Source organism: Amphibalanus amphitrite, unplaced genomic scaffold (assembly GCF_019059575.1).
Source record: "Amphibalanus amphitrite isolate SeventyFive unplaced genomic scaffold, NRLGWU_Aamphi_draft 001137F_arrow, whole genome shotgun sequence".
Taxonomy (NCBI): domain Eukaryota; kingdom Metazoa; phylum Arthropoda; class Thecostraca; order Balanomorpha; family Balanidae; genus Amphibalanus; species Amphibalanus amphitrite.
Window position 1 is genome coordinate 59,056 of NW_024882631.1, and position 20,965 is coordinate 80,020.

Genomic DNA, 20,965 nt, shown 5'->3' on the forward strand with positions numbered 1-20,965 from the left:
GAAGGGTACGTTTCTTGTCGTGACGCTGCGGAGGCTGTGTAGACAGGAGCTATAAGTTAGGGTAATTCTGGGGTTAAACTGTCACGCACGTAGACAGGAGCTATAAGTTAGGGTAATTCTGGGGTTAAACTGTCACGGTGATCGTGCCGTGATCGGGATCGTGCCGTGATCGTGCCTGGAGATCGAGATGATCGTCGGTTGGTGGGTGAGATCATGGTGCTGTCTAGAGGGGCCTATCTGGGAAAAGGGGGTTGGACTAGCGATGTGTTCTATTATGTTCGGTCTCTACCAACAGGTGATTGCTCACTGTTCCGATTTGTCTTTACACATTTATGCAGGAATACCTATGACAGAGATCGTAGCTTATCTTGCACTCAAAGTCGCTATGCTAGGAATGAACGTTTGAGCACTATCAAACATTTTATAAATGTGGGCGCAGAATGTCTCAACATTTAGCCATTTGCATCTCTAATTTGAAGAAGAATTATGCAAAAGTCTTCGTTTTGTCCGTACGACCTGTACAACTCGAGCTTTGTCTCAAGACAGCACGGATTGAGAATCTTTCCTCGCTGTCTGCATCATTTCTGGTACTGGAGAACAGATCGATAGTCTCTGCATCCTTTGTGGGTCACTGTCAGTCAAGCTCTGACTGGCTCCCGAGTCCAATGGCTCGGCAATCCAATCATCCTGTCTAGCCCACTGCCTGAACCCCATCTGAACGGCATCTAGCTGTCTACTTCTCTCTGTCTGCACTAGAGATGTCAATCGGATACCAACTTTTTATATGTAACGGTTTGGTATACCGATACCAAACCGATACCAGCTTGATATTTGGTATTTCAAGGCGAATACATTTGGTATTTTGTTGGTAATCCTCACTTATGTAAAAGAGGCTGTAAATTTGGCGAAAAGTTGGTATTTCCCTCATATTCCCAAGTCGGTTCGGTTTCGGTATTTCCCCATGATCATTGTTGATATTTGGTTTGGTATCGGTATCCCGATTTTCTGTAATTGACATCACTAGTCTACAGTCAGACAGTCTGTCTGCAGCCGCTGGCATCTGTCTAACCGCCGCTGGCATCTGTATAACCGCCGCAGCATTTGTCCAAGAAAGATATCACATCGGCGGTAAACCCGAAACGGATCTGACCTCTGCGCCGACTGGATAGTTTGGTATGCGACCGGCTCTGACGTGCATTCTGCAATTGATGTCACCGACTGTTGGTGTGGTGTGTATGCAGCGATCGTTGTTTCTGGGGGATATCGTGGTAGAGTAGACCTGCAGAGGATTTCATGTGAGACATTTTGGGGGGAAATGTGAGTTTGTTAGTTCGAGTTAGATATGATGTCAAATAATGATGAACATTCCTCGGCTGAGCGATTCAAGACTTTGACGTGATGATACCATTCAATGTAAATTCTGATCCTTGACAACGCTTAGCAAGAAAACGTACAACATTTGACACTTGAATTTGAGACTTTTCAAACTCATCACCTCATGCACATGTCGTTAGCAGAACCGCCAAACTTGTTTCGATCTCCGGCAACGCTGCCTGGGCCGTCAGCAGAGTTCCGGGTTCTTGACATTGGCCGATCTGGCAACCTGCGTCTGGCAACCGCTGCACAACGGTCTGACCTTGGCTTACGATTGGCCCACCTGTGCTTTAGACTGGGCTTTATGCGGCACACATCTGCTGCATTATAGAGCGGCGGAGGTCACACAAAATGGCGGCAGCGCGTGCCAGACATAGTTCGGCACTTTTGTTGCAAAAATGTGTCATTGAGGGTACATTTTTAACCTTGTAACCACTTTTTGCCTCAAGTGATCAAGAAACAAATTCAAATAGTTCACACTAAACGACTCAATCGCGAATCCTCTCCAAGACTTGGATTTTCGCCCAGCGTCACTTCGCGCTACCTGCTGCAATCTTGTTTCACTTTGCAATACTTTGCACCTATGTCGCTGTCATCTTCACTTTGCAATACTTTGCACAACTCTTTTCACTCTTATTTCGCTTTGTACTGCTTTGCACTACTTTACTTCGCCATTATTTCACTTTGCAGTACTTTGCACTACCTACGTCGCTCTCATCTTCACTTTGCAATACTCTGCACTACCCTTTTCACTCTTATTTCACTTTGTACACTTTGCACACTTTGCTCTCCCTTACTTCGCCATCATTTTACTCTGCAATGCTTTGCACCACCTACATCGCTCTCTTCCACACCTTGCAATACTCTGCACCACCGCTGTCGCCCTTGAGTCGATCTTTCAAAGCCGCCGCTGCACTGACGCCTTCGTGTGAGATCTCCACGCAGTGCGCGGCGCCTACACGACCTCACGCGCGATCTTCAGGGATTCCGTAATGATATGTACGATCGTCTGATGCGTATGTACGCAAATTTGGAGCCCGCTGGGCTGTCTGGGGACCTTGGAGGGCCATCTGTTAGACACGAGGGTGGTCTGTCAGGCGTGAGGGTACAGGGGGCGCCACATGCAGCGCTAGCTGAGAGAGGGGTCACATGACTGGGCTAGCTGGGAATGTGGTAGGAATGGATGGAATGGTTGAGTGGTTGCTGGGTATGGTTGAGCGAATGGGGATGAGGTGCGGCTGAAGATTGACCTGCAGAATGTTTTGCAAGGTCCTGTATGAGGATGATGCCTTTGGAATGAAGTTCGGCGAGTGATTAACACCTTTAGCAGTCAAGTTCACACATATGTATAAGTCTCTTTTCGTGTTTTTCATATTATGCTTCACGCATTGAAAATGAAGCGTAATGTTCTCAAGTTTTACATCACGTTGTCTCAGGTTTTCATCATTTAGTCACACTACATACTTTGCTTTCTGACAAGATCCTAATATTCATATCTACCAACTGGCACATTTTAGATCGTCATTCGCACATCGCTTGAACTCAAAGATACTACTTTTCACTGAAGCATGTTGCATCGACATGGGTACCGATGCATCACGTGATTCACTTCTTACCGAAACATTTTGTACCAGCCCAGTGGTTTGTCTGACAGATAAGACCTTAGCCGATCGATGTAGGGCGCTCGTCAATAAATCAAACCAGCTGCGTCGTAGCACGCCATGGAAAGTTTCTTCGTATCACATGATAATCAGTGACCACATTGTTTTGGGTGCTAAATAAAAACACTAAACATGGAACTAAAGGCTCATTTCATCGACACGGGCTCACATGGCCTAAACAGAGGATGCCTCCAGGATACCATTTTCCGAGCAGCCAACCCTGTAAAAGTTTAATCTCAACACTGCGGGCATTTATTGTCTTCTCTGCCCTCATTGTTTCGTCTACTAGTCGAAATACCCCCGGCTTGATTTGGAATTCTTGTAACAAAAGCCACGCTACCGAGCTTTCGTGGAACCATCTCGCGCTGCAGTTTTCACACAGGACGCTTGTATCCAGGCGCCGGTGTGAAGCCACCTTTACCTGGCGTCCTCCAGACAACCGTAAACACAGACGCGCCATGTATCCGGGTCGGTCCGACAGTGGCGACATCTGCGGTAAACGCCGCCCAGGTAAATATTTAAAGGCCGCTTCAGATCGGCCGAGTTCAAGGGGAAATATCGGGCGGCTGTGGCTGCGGAGAACCGTGTGTGAGATGTTGATGGCGGACGAAAAGCAGAAGGAGTTTTGAGCTGTATGAACCGGATCGAGAATGATGTGAGACTACATTACACATAAAATCGATAATAGATATAGTTCCCACTATTCATAGTTCAAGTATGTACAGGTATCGAAAAAAAGACAGCAGACCTTCCAGAACATATATGACCCGAAACATGTTCCTAAGACTAATTTCTCTGAATTTTTATGAAAATGTCCATGAAATTATCGCAAAACGTCTCTAACAAATACCTATACGTATTAGTTTCATAAACATACATTAGTAAAATATTTGTTCGTAACAGCTAGTTAGCAACATGAAGTTTAACCCGCGCCCGGCTGGGGGTCCTGGATTTCCACGCCCTGCTGGGGGGGGGGTGTTTGAACACCCCCCCCCTTCTAACTCGGCTCCTGGGCCACGTAGCGAAACGCGGAAGGCGGCGTTCGAAAGAGCGCCAAAAATAATGACGAAATCACTTCGGTCACTTTTTTGGTCAGGTCAAAGGTCAGGTCACCAGAGGTCATTGAAGGCAAAATTTCGCCGATTTTCAGGTCGAATGTCGACAATTTCCAGGAAGCCAACGCATAACTCGGGAACCAATAGAGCTACAGCGCCGCAGAAAAGCGCATTCGATAGCCCTATTAACGCCCTTTCTGAGCAATTCTCTCAGATTTGACCTATCGTCAACGGTTTTGCCTGCAGGGGGCAAAAACTGCAAAAATAGCCGATTTTTTCGGAAACAGTTTTTCTGCAATAACTTTTGACCCAAGCCTTGTACGAGCTTACTTTTACCGGCATCGTGTTCCTCTCGTCAAGACGCATCGAATGAACTATAACTTGACCTTGAAAGGTCAACTTGAAAATTTGACCTCAGGTCAAGGTCATGACCTGACCGGAAAGGGTCATGCTGCATATCAGTCAATCTGTATCGTCGAGCTGAAGACATCTAAGGCGTTTTCATCGTTCTAGCATGCCTCTATCAAAAGTTATTTGCGAAAAACTGTTAGATACCATTGGTGACCTAAGATGACCTCAGGGCATAAACAGGGGTCACGGACACCATTTTCATGTTCAGTGTGTCTAAGCCACTTGTAATTCAGTGTTTGGGAGTGTTTATAATGTCTTTTGTCCAAAAGAGGCGCATTTCAATTTTCTCCCATTGACTTATAATGGGGAGGTCGCAAAATTGACCTGACCTTAGGTCACCGATATCAAAATTCCAAGATATACATTTGATAGATACTGTTACCCTTATTAATCGCTGAAAGTTTCAAAGCGATCGGTCACTCGGTGTAGCTATGGCAGACATTGAAACTTTTTATGAGGTGAGGTCACTTCAAGTGACCTGGTGACCTGACCTTGAATGACCTTGGTCTGAAATTTTCACAACATGTGTAGAATTGATGTATGATAAGGTGTACCAAAAACGGCGGCGCTCCGCGCCGCCGTTTTTGAGATATTCGCAAAAAACCACAAGGAGGGGTGTTCAAACACCCCCCCCCCCCCCAGCAGGGCGCGGGTTAAGCTACTATGTAGATCTCCAACTCTTCCCCGATCTGTTGAGTCTGGCTCTGGCCCATCGTCAAGGGTGCCTACCGTGTAAAGGCGCCCTACCGGGAGTTTACATGCCCCCGGTGAGAGGCTACCCATGTTCAACCCGGCCTATCGGCTACTGCGCAGTTCCTAAAGATGTTGAGAAATAGTCAAACGGGGATGAAGGTCATGTCTTACAGTACACTTCCTGCTGGCTTGGTGTAACGTGTTTTGGCTAATGGGATCAACGGAAGGTCAGACCAATATGGCGGTCGGATGGAAAGGGTTGTGAGAAAATGTTTTTAAACTGGCCATATTTTACGTTTATAAGCACATCTAAAACTTGCTGATATTTCTAATAAGATGGGTAGGTATCTTATATTTATTACTGGCTCATATAATTATGTCTGAATCGATTAAAGCCTCAGACATATTGAAATGATAGTATGTGACGTTTTCCTGGACGCATGTCCTTATTTTTCAGCTTTCATTGACTCCATCAAATTACCAAAAGTGACATTCCGGCATTGAAACTCACATTCAAACGCGATTGAAACATGGCCAAGGCAACATACTGGCTTTGACTGAAACTAAATCAAGCCAAGTTACAAATATCGGAAAACTTTCCCTCGCACGGTAAATCTTTTTTTTTCATGGCCACCTGCATTCTATCGTCTGGCTCCCCCGCTATGCATGTCCCGACTCCGGCGCAGCAGTTGTCTGTGGCGACGCTAGCGACCTCTAGGGATGACCCGACACCCTGCCCGCAGGATGATAATATTTAGCCCCAGGCGGTGCACCGGTTTACATTTGACCGGGGAGAGAGGGGAGGAGGAGAGAGAGGGATGGGGTCATGAGGAGGTCATGGGGTTACTGGGAGCATATCGCAACGTAGATCAGAGGTGGGGATGGGGGAGGAGGGGAAGGAGAGAGGAAGGGAGAAGACTTGAAGAACAATGAAATTGAATAGGTTGAAGCTATGAAGATGAATTGAGTTACTGGTGAGTTGAACTATGCATTGAAACATTGATAAGTGAAGAGACAGAAGATGTTGTGGAGAGAGAGAGAGAGAGAGAGAGAGAGAGAGAGAGAGAGAGAGAGAGAGAGAGAGAGAGAGAGAGAGAGAGAGAGAGAGAGAGAGAGAGAGAGAGAGAGAGAGAGAGAGAGAGAGAAAGCGTAAAGAAATGAGGATAAATAAGAATTGATAAAAGAAGTGACAAGAGATGTCGACGAGACGAGTGAGTGCGCAGAAAAGAGAGCAGGCATAAGAGAGAGGGGAAGAGGGGAGAGGGAGAGAGAGGGCCGGTGGTCCGTCGGGACCGGGACCGGACTGCCGGGTTCGCCTGCCAACTACCGACGGAGTCATTCGTTAAACGGACACGTCTCGCCCGCGACACGCTGAGTCAGATACCCCGAGGTCAGTGACTCCGGGGACATACTGACCGGCGTCTGGTGACCGTGACCCCCCCCCCCCCCCGAGGGTGTGAGAGTGATAGGTGGTAGAGGAAGCCGTCTCGGTCGAGGTGTGTCCGATTATCGAATGACGGCTGGTCTGTTGACGCGGCATGTTCGGTGCCAAGAGCTAAGTCGGCCGAAAATCGTAAGAACTCAGACCTGAAACGTCAGCTACGCACTGAAAACAGTGCCGGTCCTAGCCGCGATATACGGGAAGAACTAGCATGAAACATACTCAGCGGGCGTATATTTATTAGCAATGTTCGTGGTTCTGCGGATAGATGGCAGTAGCAGCGTGCGGAGAGGTTATACTGTGCCGCAGTGCATATGAAAGTCTTGTCCATAGATGGCGTTACGTGTCAGCGCCTGAAGGTAGACTGTGCCGCATGACATCTGCCTATATAGCGGCCGGCGCGTACCGTAATTCGTTTGCCGAAATACGGGTAACTTTTTGTGTTGTTAATGTGCAGCAAATTTCTGTATGACATTTTTTAGCATTATATGCGATATTGTATAGCTACGACACCTTCCCAATCCTAAATACGTTCCGGAAAATGTTACAAAATGAACCCAACCGAGGGCTGCTACTTGAGAAAGCGCACAGGACATGTAGTAAAAACACGACCGGGCTCTGCCAGTCTCGATATCGTTTCGCTCGCGTGTTTTCCGATGAGAAGCCTGCGTTTTGCTGGCACCGGACGGTGTTTTCGATGGTGGTTGGCGTTCGTCCCAGCGTACATCTGTGGAGTGCTGAGTGGATCATTGGAGGTCGAAAACAACTCGTAATGGGAAAGAACAGCTGGAAGATAGGCAAAGGTGGTGTCATATGCATTTTGTAGATAACATGTCGCATCGAAAGTCATATAATGTCGCTAAGGAATAGATAATTATTTGTAGCTCACGCCATCAAAGCATGTAGAAACTATGCGGAAATAGATCAAGCTAAATGGTTGTTTTAAAACACACAATTTGATATATTAGTTTTGAACCAACAACTACATACCTACAATCCAGTAACAGGCAGTGGTCATATCCGCTAGCTATTACAAATCACATCAACGAACTGAAATTCATATATACATTTCTAGACATTTCTACGCCAGCGAAACCCAAAAGGTCTCGGCTATAGTCATCGCATTACTCATTCATCTACATATATGAAGACATCACCTTGTCACTCAAAGAATGACAACAGGCCCTGGCAACTGACAAACTCACTGACAATTCTACAACGAGCTCTGTCCAAAGTACGCCCCAAACACTCCTTCAACAAGCCAAAAGTACAACGTAAGCAATGTCATGAAGTCATCACTCACTCGTAATAATGCTTGAACGGCACTCCTCAGCGGCCTGGGCGCGTGAAGCTGCTATGTCATGACGTCATCTAGTGGTGACGTCACTGTGGCTATAGACGGGGACCTGTCGTGTTGTATTAGGAGTGACATTGTTCATTGGGTGTTAAATGGGATGACGGTGTCACGTCTGAAGCTACTTCAGTGGCCGAAATGGTTTGAAACTGCAATGGGTGGAACGAAATATGCTCATGATGTTGTGAATAGCCCAAAGAAACAACTTTTGGGGGAACTCATCATGCGATGAATCATAGATAACATGAATAATATTATCTATAGATAAATAAATCTCACAAGACCCAAATATTTATGAGAAAGACCACAAACCATTGAACCCCAGCCCCCCCCCCCCCAGCCTCCTCCCAAGGCACCTGACCCAGCTGACGTCTAAGGTGACGTCATGACGTGGTGACGTCACTCTTTATTACATCAGCAGTGTGAACGTTATGTAGGCGACAGGCAGTCTGATGCAACTGATAATATATGAGCGAAATGTCAACCTGGACCGGATGCGAGAGCATGAGATCGAAAGGCGAATCTTAGACTTTTCTGAAATCTCACAAAAAAGGAAATAGTAACAACAGATGCAAAATCGATGCTGGTAGTCATGCAAAACTGTTAACAATCACCGACCATTGAGCAGTGTTGATATTATTAGGACTTTTTAAAAACTGCGATGTTTATGTTTATCAATTACCTGATTCGAGGCTGTTTTCACGCATTTCCAATCGGTTCGTTTAATGTTTATGTGTACTATCTCGTGAATGAATGAATGCAATTCAAACACTTCATGTAAACCAACAGTTTATTGACGCATCTATTGCACTTGTTATCCATAATGCACCTAGCCATACATCTTTGCTTGCATCGAAGGCCAGCGAAATGTTTATTTATATTCTCACTATGAAGGCAAACACAGAGTCATGGTCCCGCTTTGATCTCGGAGTCACGATACCAGAGTCAACATTAATAAGTAATATAATCCGGTCGAGTCGACGCTAATTGACTCCGAGTCGACATGACTACCGGGAGTCGCGATTGATGTAGAATCAGATGACCAGACAGAGTATTTTGGTGGTGAAATTTGTGGACATAATGGCCTTTCCATGTGTCTTCAGGTGTTATTTTTTGGCAAACCACCGGGAGAGTCAACAGAGTCAAATCATCCGTGATGACTCAGTGGTAGGAGGTGTGACTCTGACTCGACAAAGGTCATCATGTCTCAGACCTTGTTACCTTTGGAGAAACAGAGTCGTTGGGTCTTCCGATCACTAACATGTGAATTGTCTATTAGCCGGCAAATTAGGATTTTAACAGTTCCTGGACGTGACCTTCAGGTGACCAAAAGATATGCCTACCTATTAGGATACTGATAATTGTACCAAGTTGGAAAAACATGCATTGAAATTTGAAACGAATTTTATGCCAAACACTGTCCCCAATCGCGCCTTTTCGAAGGCATTACTCTGCTCATGTCTCTGCTGTCTGCAGTAAGTTATCATCCACTGAACAATTGAGTAACACAAATATCAGCAAGCGATGCGCCAAAGGCACCTGTCCTTGTGACCTCCCCTCTGCGCCAAGTGGACTCGTCCATGTTTCAAACCTCGCCACAGTCGGGCGCCTTCGGAGCCAAAACCAACATGGCGGCTGGTCTGTTGATACAAATATCAGTCGTCTCGCCGCCACCAGCGCCTCTCCGGAGACGAGCAGACGGCCGAGATGAGTGGTTGTCATGGAAACGCGGTTAAGACAAACGGTATCCATGAACACGTGAAGGAGTTTTTTATGTGACAAAAAAAGACACGATTATTAAACCATAACTTTCTTGCAATTACAAATGATGTCGACACCACAAAATCACACTACTTGAAAAGGTAATTATATCGAGCACAAACACTGTCTACAGCTCACTGCATTATCCCAACAAAAACTCATGATTTTTCCCACGAACTCTACAATTTCACCATATCAACCCGCTCGTACACCTTCGCTATGTTTTCAGCTCAAGTCTATCTTGAAGTGTCGCCAGCGCCGGGTTCGCTACAGCTCATGCCAAGAAACCACTTAGTGGCGCCACACCTCTTGTCAGACTCGTCCTAACCTTTTCCACTCGACACCTCCACCCGAGGCAATTTCCACTCCCAGCCAAATCCAACCGATCCCTTCCAAACCGACCCTCCGCAAACCCTCGACGGCGACAGCGGTGAACTTTGACCTACATCCTTTGATCCTGCCGCCCGCCCGGCCGCCCGCTCGCTCGTGAGGTCACGTGACCTGTGCTGACCTTGACCCTGATTTGATGTGCTGGTGGATGTCTGTCTGTCTGAAGTGCCGCCCGCTTTAGCAGTTGGCGATAAGGTTGACAGAGGCTCGGCTAAAGGAGGGTTCACCTGGTGGCTTGCAAGGGAGTTGTAATATTGAAGTGGATTGTCGTTTGATACATTATGACGAATTGGAAGGAGCTGTGTTATTTTAACATTTTTAAATTTGAAGAACTGAATAAATGTCATAGATATGCGATTTTTTGTGTCGCAACTCCCTATTGTCACTGACTTAACACGGTTGTCTCTCTTTTGCCTCAATATCTCATTAAATATATATGACCTTACTCTTTCATTTTTTTATTCTTGTTTAACCACCCTTCAACGTCTCCGTTGACTTATTTAACCCTCGTTTTGCTTACCACCCTTTCCCTCGTTTTCAGGTCGCTCGCCTCCTCGTATCGCCAAGATGAAGAGTGTTCGACTACCAGCCGGCCGTCGCCTGCGGCTACAGTGTCGAGTACGGGGTGTTCCGTTACCAAGGGTATCCTGGTATCACAACGGGAGGCCCGTGAACGCCAGTAGAAGGATACGGTTCAGGACTAAGAAGTGAGTATTTGTGCTAGGGTGAAGAGAGGGGAGGGAGGGGGAGGGAGAGAGAGAGAGAGAGAGAGAGAGAGAGAGAGAGAGAGAGAGAGTGAGAGAAAGAGAGAGAGAGAGAGAGAGAGAGAGAGAGAGAGAGAGAGAGAGAGAGAGAGAGAGAGAGAGAGAGAGAGAGAGAGAGAGAGAGAGAGAGAGCGTCTAAGGGGGAGGGAGACAGGCACAGGTGAGCAGAGTGGTGAAGACAGATGATAACATTTTGTGTGGGAACACATCTGCCATTATATGTGCATGCCTCCTCGCTCCTTCAGAATACAATTGTTTACTATTATAAAACACGTATTGTAGTATTCTTATATGTTTGGCTTAGATCGTCCATCAAAAACTCATGCTCAATTCAAGACCAAGACAATGGCGGTTCAGCTGCCGGAAACCTCACCTGTTGACCAAAGCACTAACGCTAAATGCCAACAGATTTCCATTCAATCTTGCGCCCTTTGATGTCGTAACGCTGACTAGAATCAACAACTGCCGCCAGCTATTGACGTAATGTTTTCTGAGAATAAATCCCACACCAGTTTCATGAAGTGACCGGGGGCTACTTGGCAGCCAGCCAAGATGTCAAATTTGCTTCCTTCTGGTGATAAATGGTAGTCATACGCTGGGATCTAGAAAATTAATGTTGGCGAGTGTTTTGTGAGGACAAATAACAGCGAGGGTGATCTAATTTAGTTGCGGAAGCAAGGCAGGTGTTCGCTGTTGAATACGTTATGAATGTATTCGTTAATGGACTATCCGTGACAAGGTTACACAGGATATTCAGGGTCGCATTGGTTTAGTAAGACAATTATTCAGTATTGTGAGATTCCATAGATTTCAATAAATTTAGCTAGACAGTTTGGTTTAGTGAGAACGTCTCGGGTTGTCCGACGTCATGACTATTAATTAGTTCTCAGAGTGAAAGTTCAGGCCGAAAAGTGATCGTAATTCGTAGTTACCTTGTATGATGGAATAAGACAGACACTGGTAGTTTGCCAAATGACAGCTATGTGGGATTACTACCATGTAACGCACAAGCTGTCCGTTATTCAAACAAGCATTTGGAAGGTATTTTTGTAAAATGTAGGGAATAAATAATCAACAATAGTTATTAAATGGAATAAAACAATAAACCTCTTTTTCTTCAAGCAATGCCATTTGTTGATAATGTCACTACTTGCTGTAATGAGAAGCAAGCCAATTTTCAATCCGTCATCACTCACACCATAAATAATATCCCATCCTCGGATTCGAACCTACGCTCTCGCGCTAAACTATTCTATCCGTCCCCAGGAAGAAGAGGCGGCTCCAGTCTTTTCTGATTATTCGACGCGTCCTGCCGGGTGACGCCGGATCGTACCAGTGCAGAGCGAAAAACCGAGCCGGCGAGAGCTCAAAGCGAGCCCGGGTGGCCGTATTCCAGAGGCGGGTACGACCGCCGCCGACTCCTAAACCGACCGGACCTGACAAACCAAAACCACGTGAGTCTTGGGGTGTGGGATGCGTTGGTTGTTTGGCATGATCATAAAATAAGCAGGGAATGGTGATTTCATTGTTGCATAATGATCATGTCATTGAATGTTTACCTTTTTATAATACAAAAAAATTACAAAAGTAACAGAAATGCTGGTAGTATTGTTTTGCTTTTGTCGCGTTAGGTCATTTCAGTTTATTTAAACCAAAATGGGCGTTGATATGATAGGATAAGGAGAAAGATTAAGCTGGAATGATGTGGTTAACTGACCTGTGTGACCCTGCCCACTCCCTATGTGGGGTAGGGAGGGAAAGGTCCCGGATGCCTCTTGGCTGCTTCCCAAGCCCAAAATGACGCTTCATCTGGATTCGTCTGACGTGTCGTCAATTGATGAACTAACGTCAATTTCCGTTGCCAATAACTCAAACGAAAAATCAGTCAGTCCCTTTGGTGACAGGTGGCGAAATGGAACGCGATGATTGGTAGAGCATTTGACGTCAAAGTTTTCACCGAGGGATGGTTTTTACAACATGGCTTTTATGAAACTTATGAAAATAAAAATGGGATTGGTGCCTAGATCATCTAAAAAGTGTAATCTGTGCGATTTCTTTATATCAGTTCATTCAAACAGCATGACAGAAAATGTTTTATGCGGTGTTTTATCAAACCCAGCACGCTGATTGGCTGGATCTTGTGACGTCACGTGTGTGTGCGTTTGTTTCACAGCGGACTCGTGGCGAGCAGCTGAAGCGTGCGACATACCGTCGTACTGCCTCAATGGCGGCTCCTGTACGCTCTATAGAAGTGTCATGGAGTACGTTTGCCAGTGAGTATGTTTTGATTGTAAACACTAAACAGTGCTTAAAACGAAAATAGGAAGCTAGAGATCAGAAACAAACATGGAATATGCTCAGCTGCTGTGTTTTTATGCATGGGATCCTACAAGACTTTTAAGTGTGCACTTTTGGTTAATATCATGTGATCACAATATGGCTGAACTCAAATTATTATTATTCTATCTTTAATAAAACTTTGCATCAACAGCAGTTGTTTGGAATCCACTCACATCATACAGTATTGCAGTGTGAATTAGGTATTTCTCATACCTAAATCATTTGCATTAGCTACAAGCCTTATCCGTTCCTCATCACCGTTTATTTACCGTGAGTGGTTAAAATTTGTATTTTGATTCTTACAGTATCCGATAAAGTGCAAAATCCTTACTTCGTCTAACGTGTTCATGATTTTTCGCAGATGCGCAGAGGGCTTCAAGGGCAAACGATGTGAAAGAAAAACTGTGTACGCGATTAAACGTAAGTACTGGTGCCTGGTGAGGGTGATAATAATAAGCATGGCAAACGGGATTAAAGGAAAATGCTGCGTAAAAAGTACTAGCCTAACGCAAACGTAATAACAACTTTCTTCCCTTCTGCCTCCCTCTCTCTCTCTCTCTCTCTCTCTCTCTCTCTCTCTCTCTCTCTCTCTCTCTCTCTCTCTCTCTCTCTCTCTCTCTCTCTCTCTCTCTCTCTCCTTCTCTCTCTCTCTCTTCTCTCTCTCTTCTCTCTCTCTCTCCCTCTCTCTCTCTCTCTCTGCACTGTTTTATCTGAGTTTCCTTCCCTCTTCTTCCTTCTGTCGCTACGTTTCTCCTACTTTCTCATACCTATCTATGCTACTCTTTCTTTTTTCTTTTGCCTCAATATTTTTACTGTTTTCTACAACTTTGATAAATTCCATTACTCTTAAATCTTTCGCTCAGCAACTACAATGCATACGTTTTGAACCTAATTATAATTGTTTTCTGCATTGGCATTTTTCTCGTAAACTGCATTCCTTATATAAACGTGTTTGCTTTGATGCAATTGTATCTTTTTTATAAATCATTCTGGCAATGCCTCATTCATACATAGAAGTGCAACACAGGCTGTTCACAGCACTATTATAGCTCACTGTATTGTCAACCACAAGGACCCATCGGATGTTAAAATGGAGCCTTTTTTCTTACCACAAAAAGTCACGTCACTGTCCGTCAAACCTGCATCTAAGTCGTGTTAAACTATATCGAACACCCATCATTTTCAAAATAATGCAAGCTCCTCTTTGACTATGTACAAATAGTGAATCTTATCGTGTCCAGAAGGCTGATGATAGGCAGTGAAGTATGAGAGAGACATGTTCTTCCACGTATCTTGCAATACTGTGCTGATGAGACCAGTGAAATGTTTTATCTGAAAACCGGTAGGTATGAGGGAAGAGGTGCATATGCGTAAAATCAGCCCATGCCGTATATTTACATGCTGCTAGATGGAGGGAGAGGAACCAACAATGGTCCACTCAGGTAATAACAGTTGATCATACATTTGATCGTATAACTGATCGTTGGAATACAGTGTTTAACGTTAAATTGCTGCTCTTTTTTTTTGGTTAGCGAGGCCGATTTTGTCAAGATTTTTGTGATAATATTGAGAACAAAGTGCGAGGTTTGGCGTTCAACGAGCTTACTTACATCTTTCATTAGTCGTAAATCGTAAGAAAAATCGTGAAATCTGACTACTTGTTTTCTATTGCGGTTACGTCATGTAAACTATAATGTGAATAGCTGGCATATTGGATCGCTGTTTTCCAACCCAGTAAGTGGGCTCAGATGGTGTTTGCAGTTTGCGTTTGCAGTCCTTAAGTTCGCGTAAATCTATTATAAAAATGTCTTCGCTCATATTATCTTTCTATCTTGTTTGACTTTTGAGAAAAGAAGAGCTTTTTGCAGATATGCTTATTCACTACCCTCATGGGGGGCATAATTATGTCCCCTTAACTCATTTCTTCGTAAAAGGCAGTGTGCCCGTCACAGCTGACATTTATGCCCTGTTTGTGCGTCTGTCTGTGTGTATGTGCGCACAGTACTGTCACGGGGCCACACCTTAGGCCCGGCGGCCACTAGACGTATTCTGGCCGGTTATTGGGGCTAACGACCGTGAGTTCGAATCCCACCGACGGCGCATGCTTTTCACGTTGTGGTTGATGTGTAGATCGCCGGCGGCCAAAGCGTCGAATGCGATAGGTGTTAGATAAACTTGTAGATTGTTTTGGTGTGACAGAGCTTTACATGTAACCAGCTGGTGTTTGGTTGTTTGTGCGCTATTGTAATTAACCGTGACTTTTGAGTTCAAGCCAGCCAGTAGAGCGGTTTGACTAGTTTTTGTTTGATAGCATTGCCTCTTATTATTTGTTCTAAGAGACGGCCAATTTTGGCTCGTTTGGTAGCAACAGTGCTTACTTTTCCTGGAACCCAACGAACCACATCGTTTTTAGTTGGCATGCATATTCCCGTGGTCTTTTTTCGAGGTTTTGCCTAGTTGTTCTAGACCAGATATTTGTAGATTAATTTTTGTTGGAGCAGCTTGCTCAGTTTACCTGTCAATAGTGATTGTGATCGCTTTTACATTTCGTAAAAGTAGAAAGCAATACACACAACACATATTTCAGGATAACTTGAGCGGCTCTCTTACATAAAATATCGTTTTGCACACGCAATAAATATTATGTAGGGCTTGGGTATAATTACCAGCTATATACATAAGCAATTTCCCACACCCGATCTATGTGTGAAACAGAAACATATTTTTTACTCGAATGAATTGACTGATCTTCAAAAATCTTTCGGGATAGGGTAGGGTGGGGCAAAGCGCCCACCCTAACTTTCCAGCCCCAGTATCTCTTTATCTTACAAATTTGAAAGACAACTAGGCAGCTGATCTGGTAGCTCATTACCTTGGCTTTCTTCGAATAACACATCAGAAACAAGTGGCATGCATGGTTTTTTAGATATGCCATCCGAATTGAGAGGACTACAAATCGGGCGTTTTGCCCCACCCATGGGGCATAACGCCCATATGAGTGGGGCATAACGCCCAGTCCTGAACGTTTCATTACACGCTCGGTACTCTGACAAAAGAATGCAGTATTTATCCATTCTCATTTTGTTTGACTTTAAATCGATAGATTACACCACTAAACACATCTTGAACACTGTTGTTACCACCCCACTCCTCATTCAGTCAACGGGCTGTCACCGCCTTGGTGAGCGGAGATTAGTTCGTGCGAATAAATTGTTCCAGGCGATACTAACCAGTATATTGCATATTTCATAAGAATCCTGAGCATTAGAAACGTATCCCGACACTCACTTTCAGCCAAAAATGCTCGCAAATACCCGTACTGTATAACTCCCATTAGGGGTAAAACGCCCATGATGGGCGTTCTGCCCCACACCAAAGTGGGCGTATTACCCCAACAGCACATTCAAAACGAAGTCCACCAAAATTAAGCGTGTGACGATTGTGTTGCAAACCAGTAAATGCTCAAAACATAGCTTAAATCCGCAAGTTCTACGTAGCTAAATTTCATTGCCTACTTTAATCTCTATCAGACAAAGTTTTTAGTAGTATGGAAACATGTAATATCTAAAAATTGTCTGAAATAAACTAATCTTTATCTTACGTCCAGAACAACCCACTTGTAGAACCGAAAAAGGGGGCAAAAGTAGATTCCTGCTCGTTCTTGAAAATGGCTATCGAGAATTCTTCAAAAAGTCGAGCATTTCATAAAAAAGAGGGGTGGGCGTTTGACCCGCCCTGGGCGCTTTGCCCCACTCTACCCTATGTCCTAGGTTGGTTAACACTTTTACTTAGACCTCGTGTCTGGGCCATAAATTAATTTGTATTGCATAGTCTTCGCAGAGACAAAATAGGATTAACGACCGTCGTATACGCACAACAACGCCTGAGTAAAAAAAAAAAAACAATCACGTTTCACAGGACTTCATCCCAAATAACTAAACCAACTCTACATTCTCACGTCAAACCCTCAACTCCACTCAACAACTATTTACACCAAACACACCTAACGCCTGCCACTAACCCGCCTAACCCCAGCTAACCTGCTAACTTCTGCACGCGCATGCGCACAATGCATGTTCCAGAGCGTCCGGACGAGCCGCTGCTGAAGGCGGGCCAGTTTCAGCCACTGGTGCTGGTTCTGGGCGGGCTATCCGTGCTGCTGCTGCTGCTTCTACTGATTGCTGTACTCTGGCGACGCCGCAGCAGGTATTATGACGTCATTGGAGGAATCAGGAAAGATACAGATGTTTGACGTCATTAGAGGAATGATACAGTCGTTTGACGCCTTTGATGGAAGGACGATTATTTCAATTATAACGTTTGGTTCATTTAATATTTATTAGAGCTTTACCGTTTGTTTTGGCATTATATATAAATGATTAAAAAATACTCATAATTTATTTCCATCTTGTTTAACTTGTGACAAAAGAAGAGCTTTTTTGTAATGTGCCTAGAGTCACTTCCCTTTCCACAAAAGTTAAAGCTGTTTTTCTGGAAGACAAGCGGCCCCCATGCCTGTAAATTTCGCCTTATCTATGTATTTTTAATAACATTTTTCTTCTTTTCTTCTGTCGCCTCAGACCGCGGGGTCGAGCCCAATGCAGAAACGGTGCGGTCGCCATGGCAACGGGAAACGGTACGGTCGCCATGGCAACAGACGAAGCCTCGAAGCCGGCGGAGGCGGCACCGACGTCGATGAGACGGCCACCTCAGCTGCCGGCGGGCCGAAGCGAACAGGTCAGCGCGCAGGTTGTCATGACAACAGTTCTTTTTTATTTCGCGTGCTCTTTTTCTTGAGCCTAATTCACCATTTGATAATTTCTTGCGGCTAATTTTATTACTGTTAACTAACTTTGAAAATGAAGAGAGGTTTTCCCAGTACCATTGCATCGTTCTTCTTTGTCGCTTTGACTAGTCGTTTCAGCCCTTTCAGCTTTGTCTTTTCAATGCTCCCCTATCTAGTGTTGTTCGGAAAATTGCGTCACATCGTCACATAATTACGAGGACACGGACATTTCTCTCCAACCGCTCAATTGTTTAAATCGAAGCGTTTCATTGTATGTATAAAATTGTCGTTACGTTTCCCTCAAGTCGCTTCTATCGTCTCACTGTTTCTGACACCCCTCTGATCATAGGCGGCGGAACGGGGAGGGCACCGGGGCACCATGCCCCTTTGATTTTGGCATTTTAACATTAGTCCTTTGGGCGTTGCATGGAAAGAATGGGACCAAATGTCGGCAGTGCCCCCTTTAACTGAAGGTGTTCCGCCGCTACTGCCTCTGATGGTGGTTTTGCCCGCAGGTTCCCGCCGCTGGTCCCCGGGAACCCATTCTGTCCCTCAACCCCCCCCCCCTGAAATCCGTTTCATCCCCGCAGATCCCGGCCGCTGTTTTCAAGGTTCTGACTTCTGAGGTCACATACTGTCCCTGGCACCCGTCTAACGGCTGTTGTACCTCCAGGTCACTTACTGTTGTTTCGTCTGCAGGTCCCTAGGTCGCATACTGCTGGTCCTCCCGGTCCCCATGTTACTCTGAACCCGACTCCCGCCTATCGACTGTTGTTCCCTCATCATTTCACGTATGTAGGTACTGTCCCGTCTAACGGCTGCTGTTCCCCAGTTCACATCCTACCCCTGACACCCGTCTAACGGCTGTTGTTCCCTTAGTTCACATCCTGCCCCTGACACCCGTCTAACGGCTGCTGTTCCCTGAGTTCACATACTGCCCCTGACGCCCGTCTAACGGCTGTTGAAGCCCCCGGATAACACACTGTCGTTTTGTCCCGGCAGGTCCCGGCTGCCACTCCGGTCAGTCGTCCCAGCGACCTCTCGCCGCCTCCGTCGCCGCCGTCGGAAACGACGAAACTGTCCTCGTCGTCTTCGACGGACTTACGTCGGGCGCCCCCCGCCGGCTCCGATGTCGCCCGCGACGGGGCTGTGTCGCTACCAACGCAAAAGAGTGTGAAGGAACTGGATGTCCTTCTGCAAACTCTAGACCTGGTGACCGGCCCTGATGAGTCAATACCAAAGAGGCTTGCTTAGTCATTAGGCCATGCGTGAGACGAGGTGGTAGTGGTGGTTGAAGCACGTTCGCAGGACCAAGGATATTTCTATTTTGAATTCCATGACTAAGTGAATGGGAAGTTCGACGCACGGTGATGCGTACCGCAAGTGATATTTATTAGTTGAAAGTGAGAGGTGTGAAGTGAAGGGAAGGAAGTTTGCGGAAGATTGTGTGAGATGAGTATTTTTAGTGAGTGGTGAAATGCTAGAGTTGTGGGTGGTATGGCCGGGTGGGCCAAACCATTGACGGTGTCTTGCAGGGATGTGATGTTGGCCTCATGTTTTTTGGTGTCTGAAATATCTTTTCGCTGGAAGATATTTTCCTATATTTGTACAAAGTTCATTTGAATGCGGCGTGGCTCCTAGACGGCCTGGCGCGGATGCAACGCGCTAGTAGCGCCTCTGGCGGCGAGAACGCCAACTACTGGTTGCGTTGTTCGCCGCGATGTGGATCTAGTCACCAATGTCCTCGATAATTGATATATCTGTGCCAGGGCCGAGAATCTGGCAACTCTCGCATCTGGCATCGCCGCGGCCGGTCGCTGCGAGCACTGTTCACTTCGGGTTCGATGAATCGAACGCGTGTGCCAGCCAGAGGCTGAGAAAGTTTCCTATGTCACGTGACCATGTCGGTTTTGTTTTCTTCTTCTGCCAGTCGCGGGCCTCAGCTACCGTTCGGTACTAAAACTATAATATTTTGTTGCTCAATGTGTTGTGCCGTATGGTCGGTGATGTTATGACGTCACCGACAGAGCGCCTGTATATATTCGCATGCCTGTATGTCTGTCTTTGAGCAGGTCTTTGAATCAGACCGATTAATAATGTACTGATGCAGCTAATACTATATTGTTGTTGTGAAGGTGCCGTCTTGTCTTTGTGGGTAGTGGTCGCCAGCCTCTCTTACCCCCACTCCTCTCTCTCTCTCTCTCTCTCTCTATCTCTCTCCCTCTCTCCTTCTCTCGCTCTCTTTTTTTGTATTATTTTCTTCACAAACAGAAACACGAATTTGATTTCCCCGTCTTCTTACACTCGAATCAAACACTCAACAGAGGATGCAGAATGATGGTGACACTCCAGCACACTGGTAACGGGAGAGAAGAGCGAGAGAGAGAGAGAGAGAGAGAGAGAGAGAGAGAGAGAGAGAGAGAGAGAGAGAGAGAGAGAGAGAGAGAGAGAGAGAGGCAGAGAGATGGAGAGAGATACCTATAGGGTAAGGAGAGGGAAAGAAAGAGGCAGGGATAGAGAAAGAGAGTGGGAGAGGAGGGAGAAGAGAGAAATGCGCTCCGCAATACGCCATCATTTTTGTGCCCCGACCTTGTCCCTACCTACCGCAACTTAAACCCGTCGTTCCTCGCAGTAACAAATCTTACCATGTCTTACTCTTACTTCTCCTCACCACTATTCAGTCCCATGTTACCCCAAAGTGTTCCACCCTATGTTATACCGCCCCACTACACCTTCCTAACCCCATGTTACCCCACATTTTCCCTATCCCTTCTATTCTAAGTTACCCCACTCCATCGCTCATGCCCCGTGTTACCTCACTCTATTCTACCCTCCATACATCACCCAATTTACCTTCTTACTCCATTCCTCCACAAACACCCCTCCACTCTGTTACTCTGTCCCCACCTCCATCTGCGTTATCCTATCCCACCAT

General features: G+C 45.7%; 1 protein-coding gene across 1 annotated transcript; it reads left to right on the forward strand.

Annotated features, from left to right (window-relative positions):
• Window positions 1-10,684: 10,684 nt before the first annotated feature.
• Window positions 10,685-20,164, forward strand: LOC122370498 (pro-neuregulin-2, membrane-bound isoform-like). The gene is made up of 7 exons (XM_043346150.1): window positions 10,685-10,847; window positions 12,171-12,358; window positions 13,078-13,177; window positions 13,606-13,664; window positions 17,327-17,450; window positions 17,825-17,981; window positions 19,033-20,164. Exons 1-7 carry the CDS (start codon window positions 10,708-10,710, stop codon window positions 19,282-19,284), a joined length of 1,020 nt encoding a protein of 339 aa, XP_043202085.1. The 5' UTR covers window positions 10,685-10,707; the 3' UTR covers window positions 19,285-20,164.
• Window positions 20,165-20,965: the final 801 nt, after the last annotated feature.

Coding starts and splice junctions, on each gene's coding strand:
- LOC122370498 (XM_043346150.1), top strand. CDS start 10,708: ATGAAGAGTGTTCGACTACCAGCCGGCCGTCGCCTGCGGCTACAGTGT. Junction 13,178..13,605: donor GTCATGGAGTACGTTTGCCA/GTGAGTATGTTT, acceptor GATTTTTCGCAG/ATGCGCAGAGGGCTTCAAGG. Junction 17,451..17,824: donor CTCTGGCGACGCCGCAGCAG/GTATTATGACGT, acceptor CTGTCGCCTCAG/ACCGCGGGGTCGAGCCCAAT.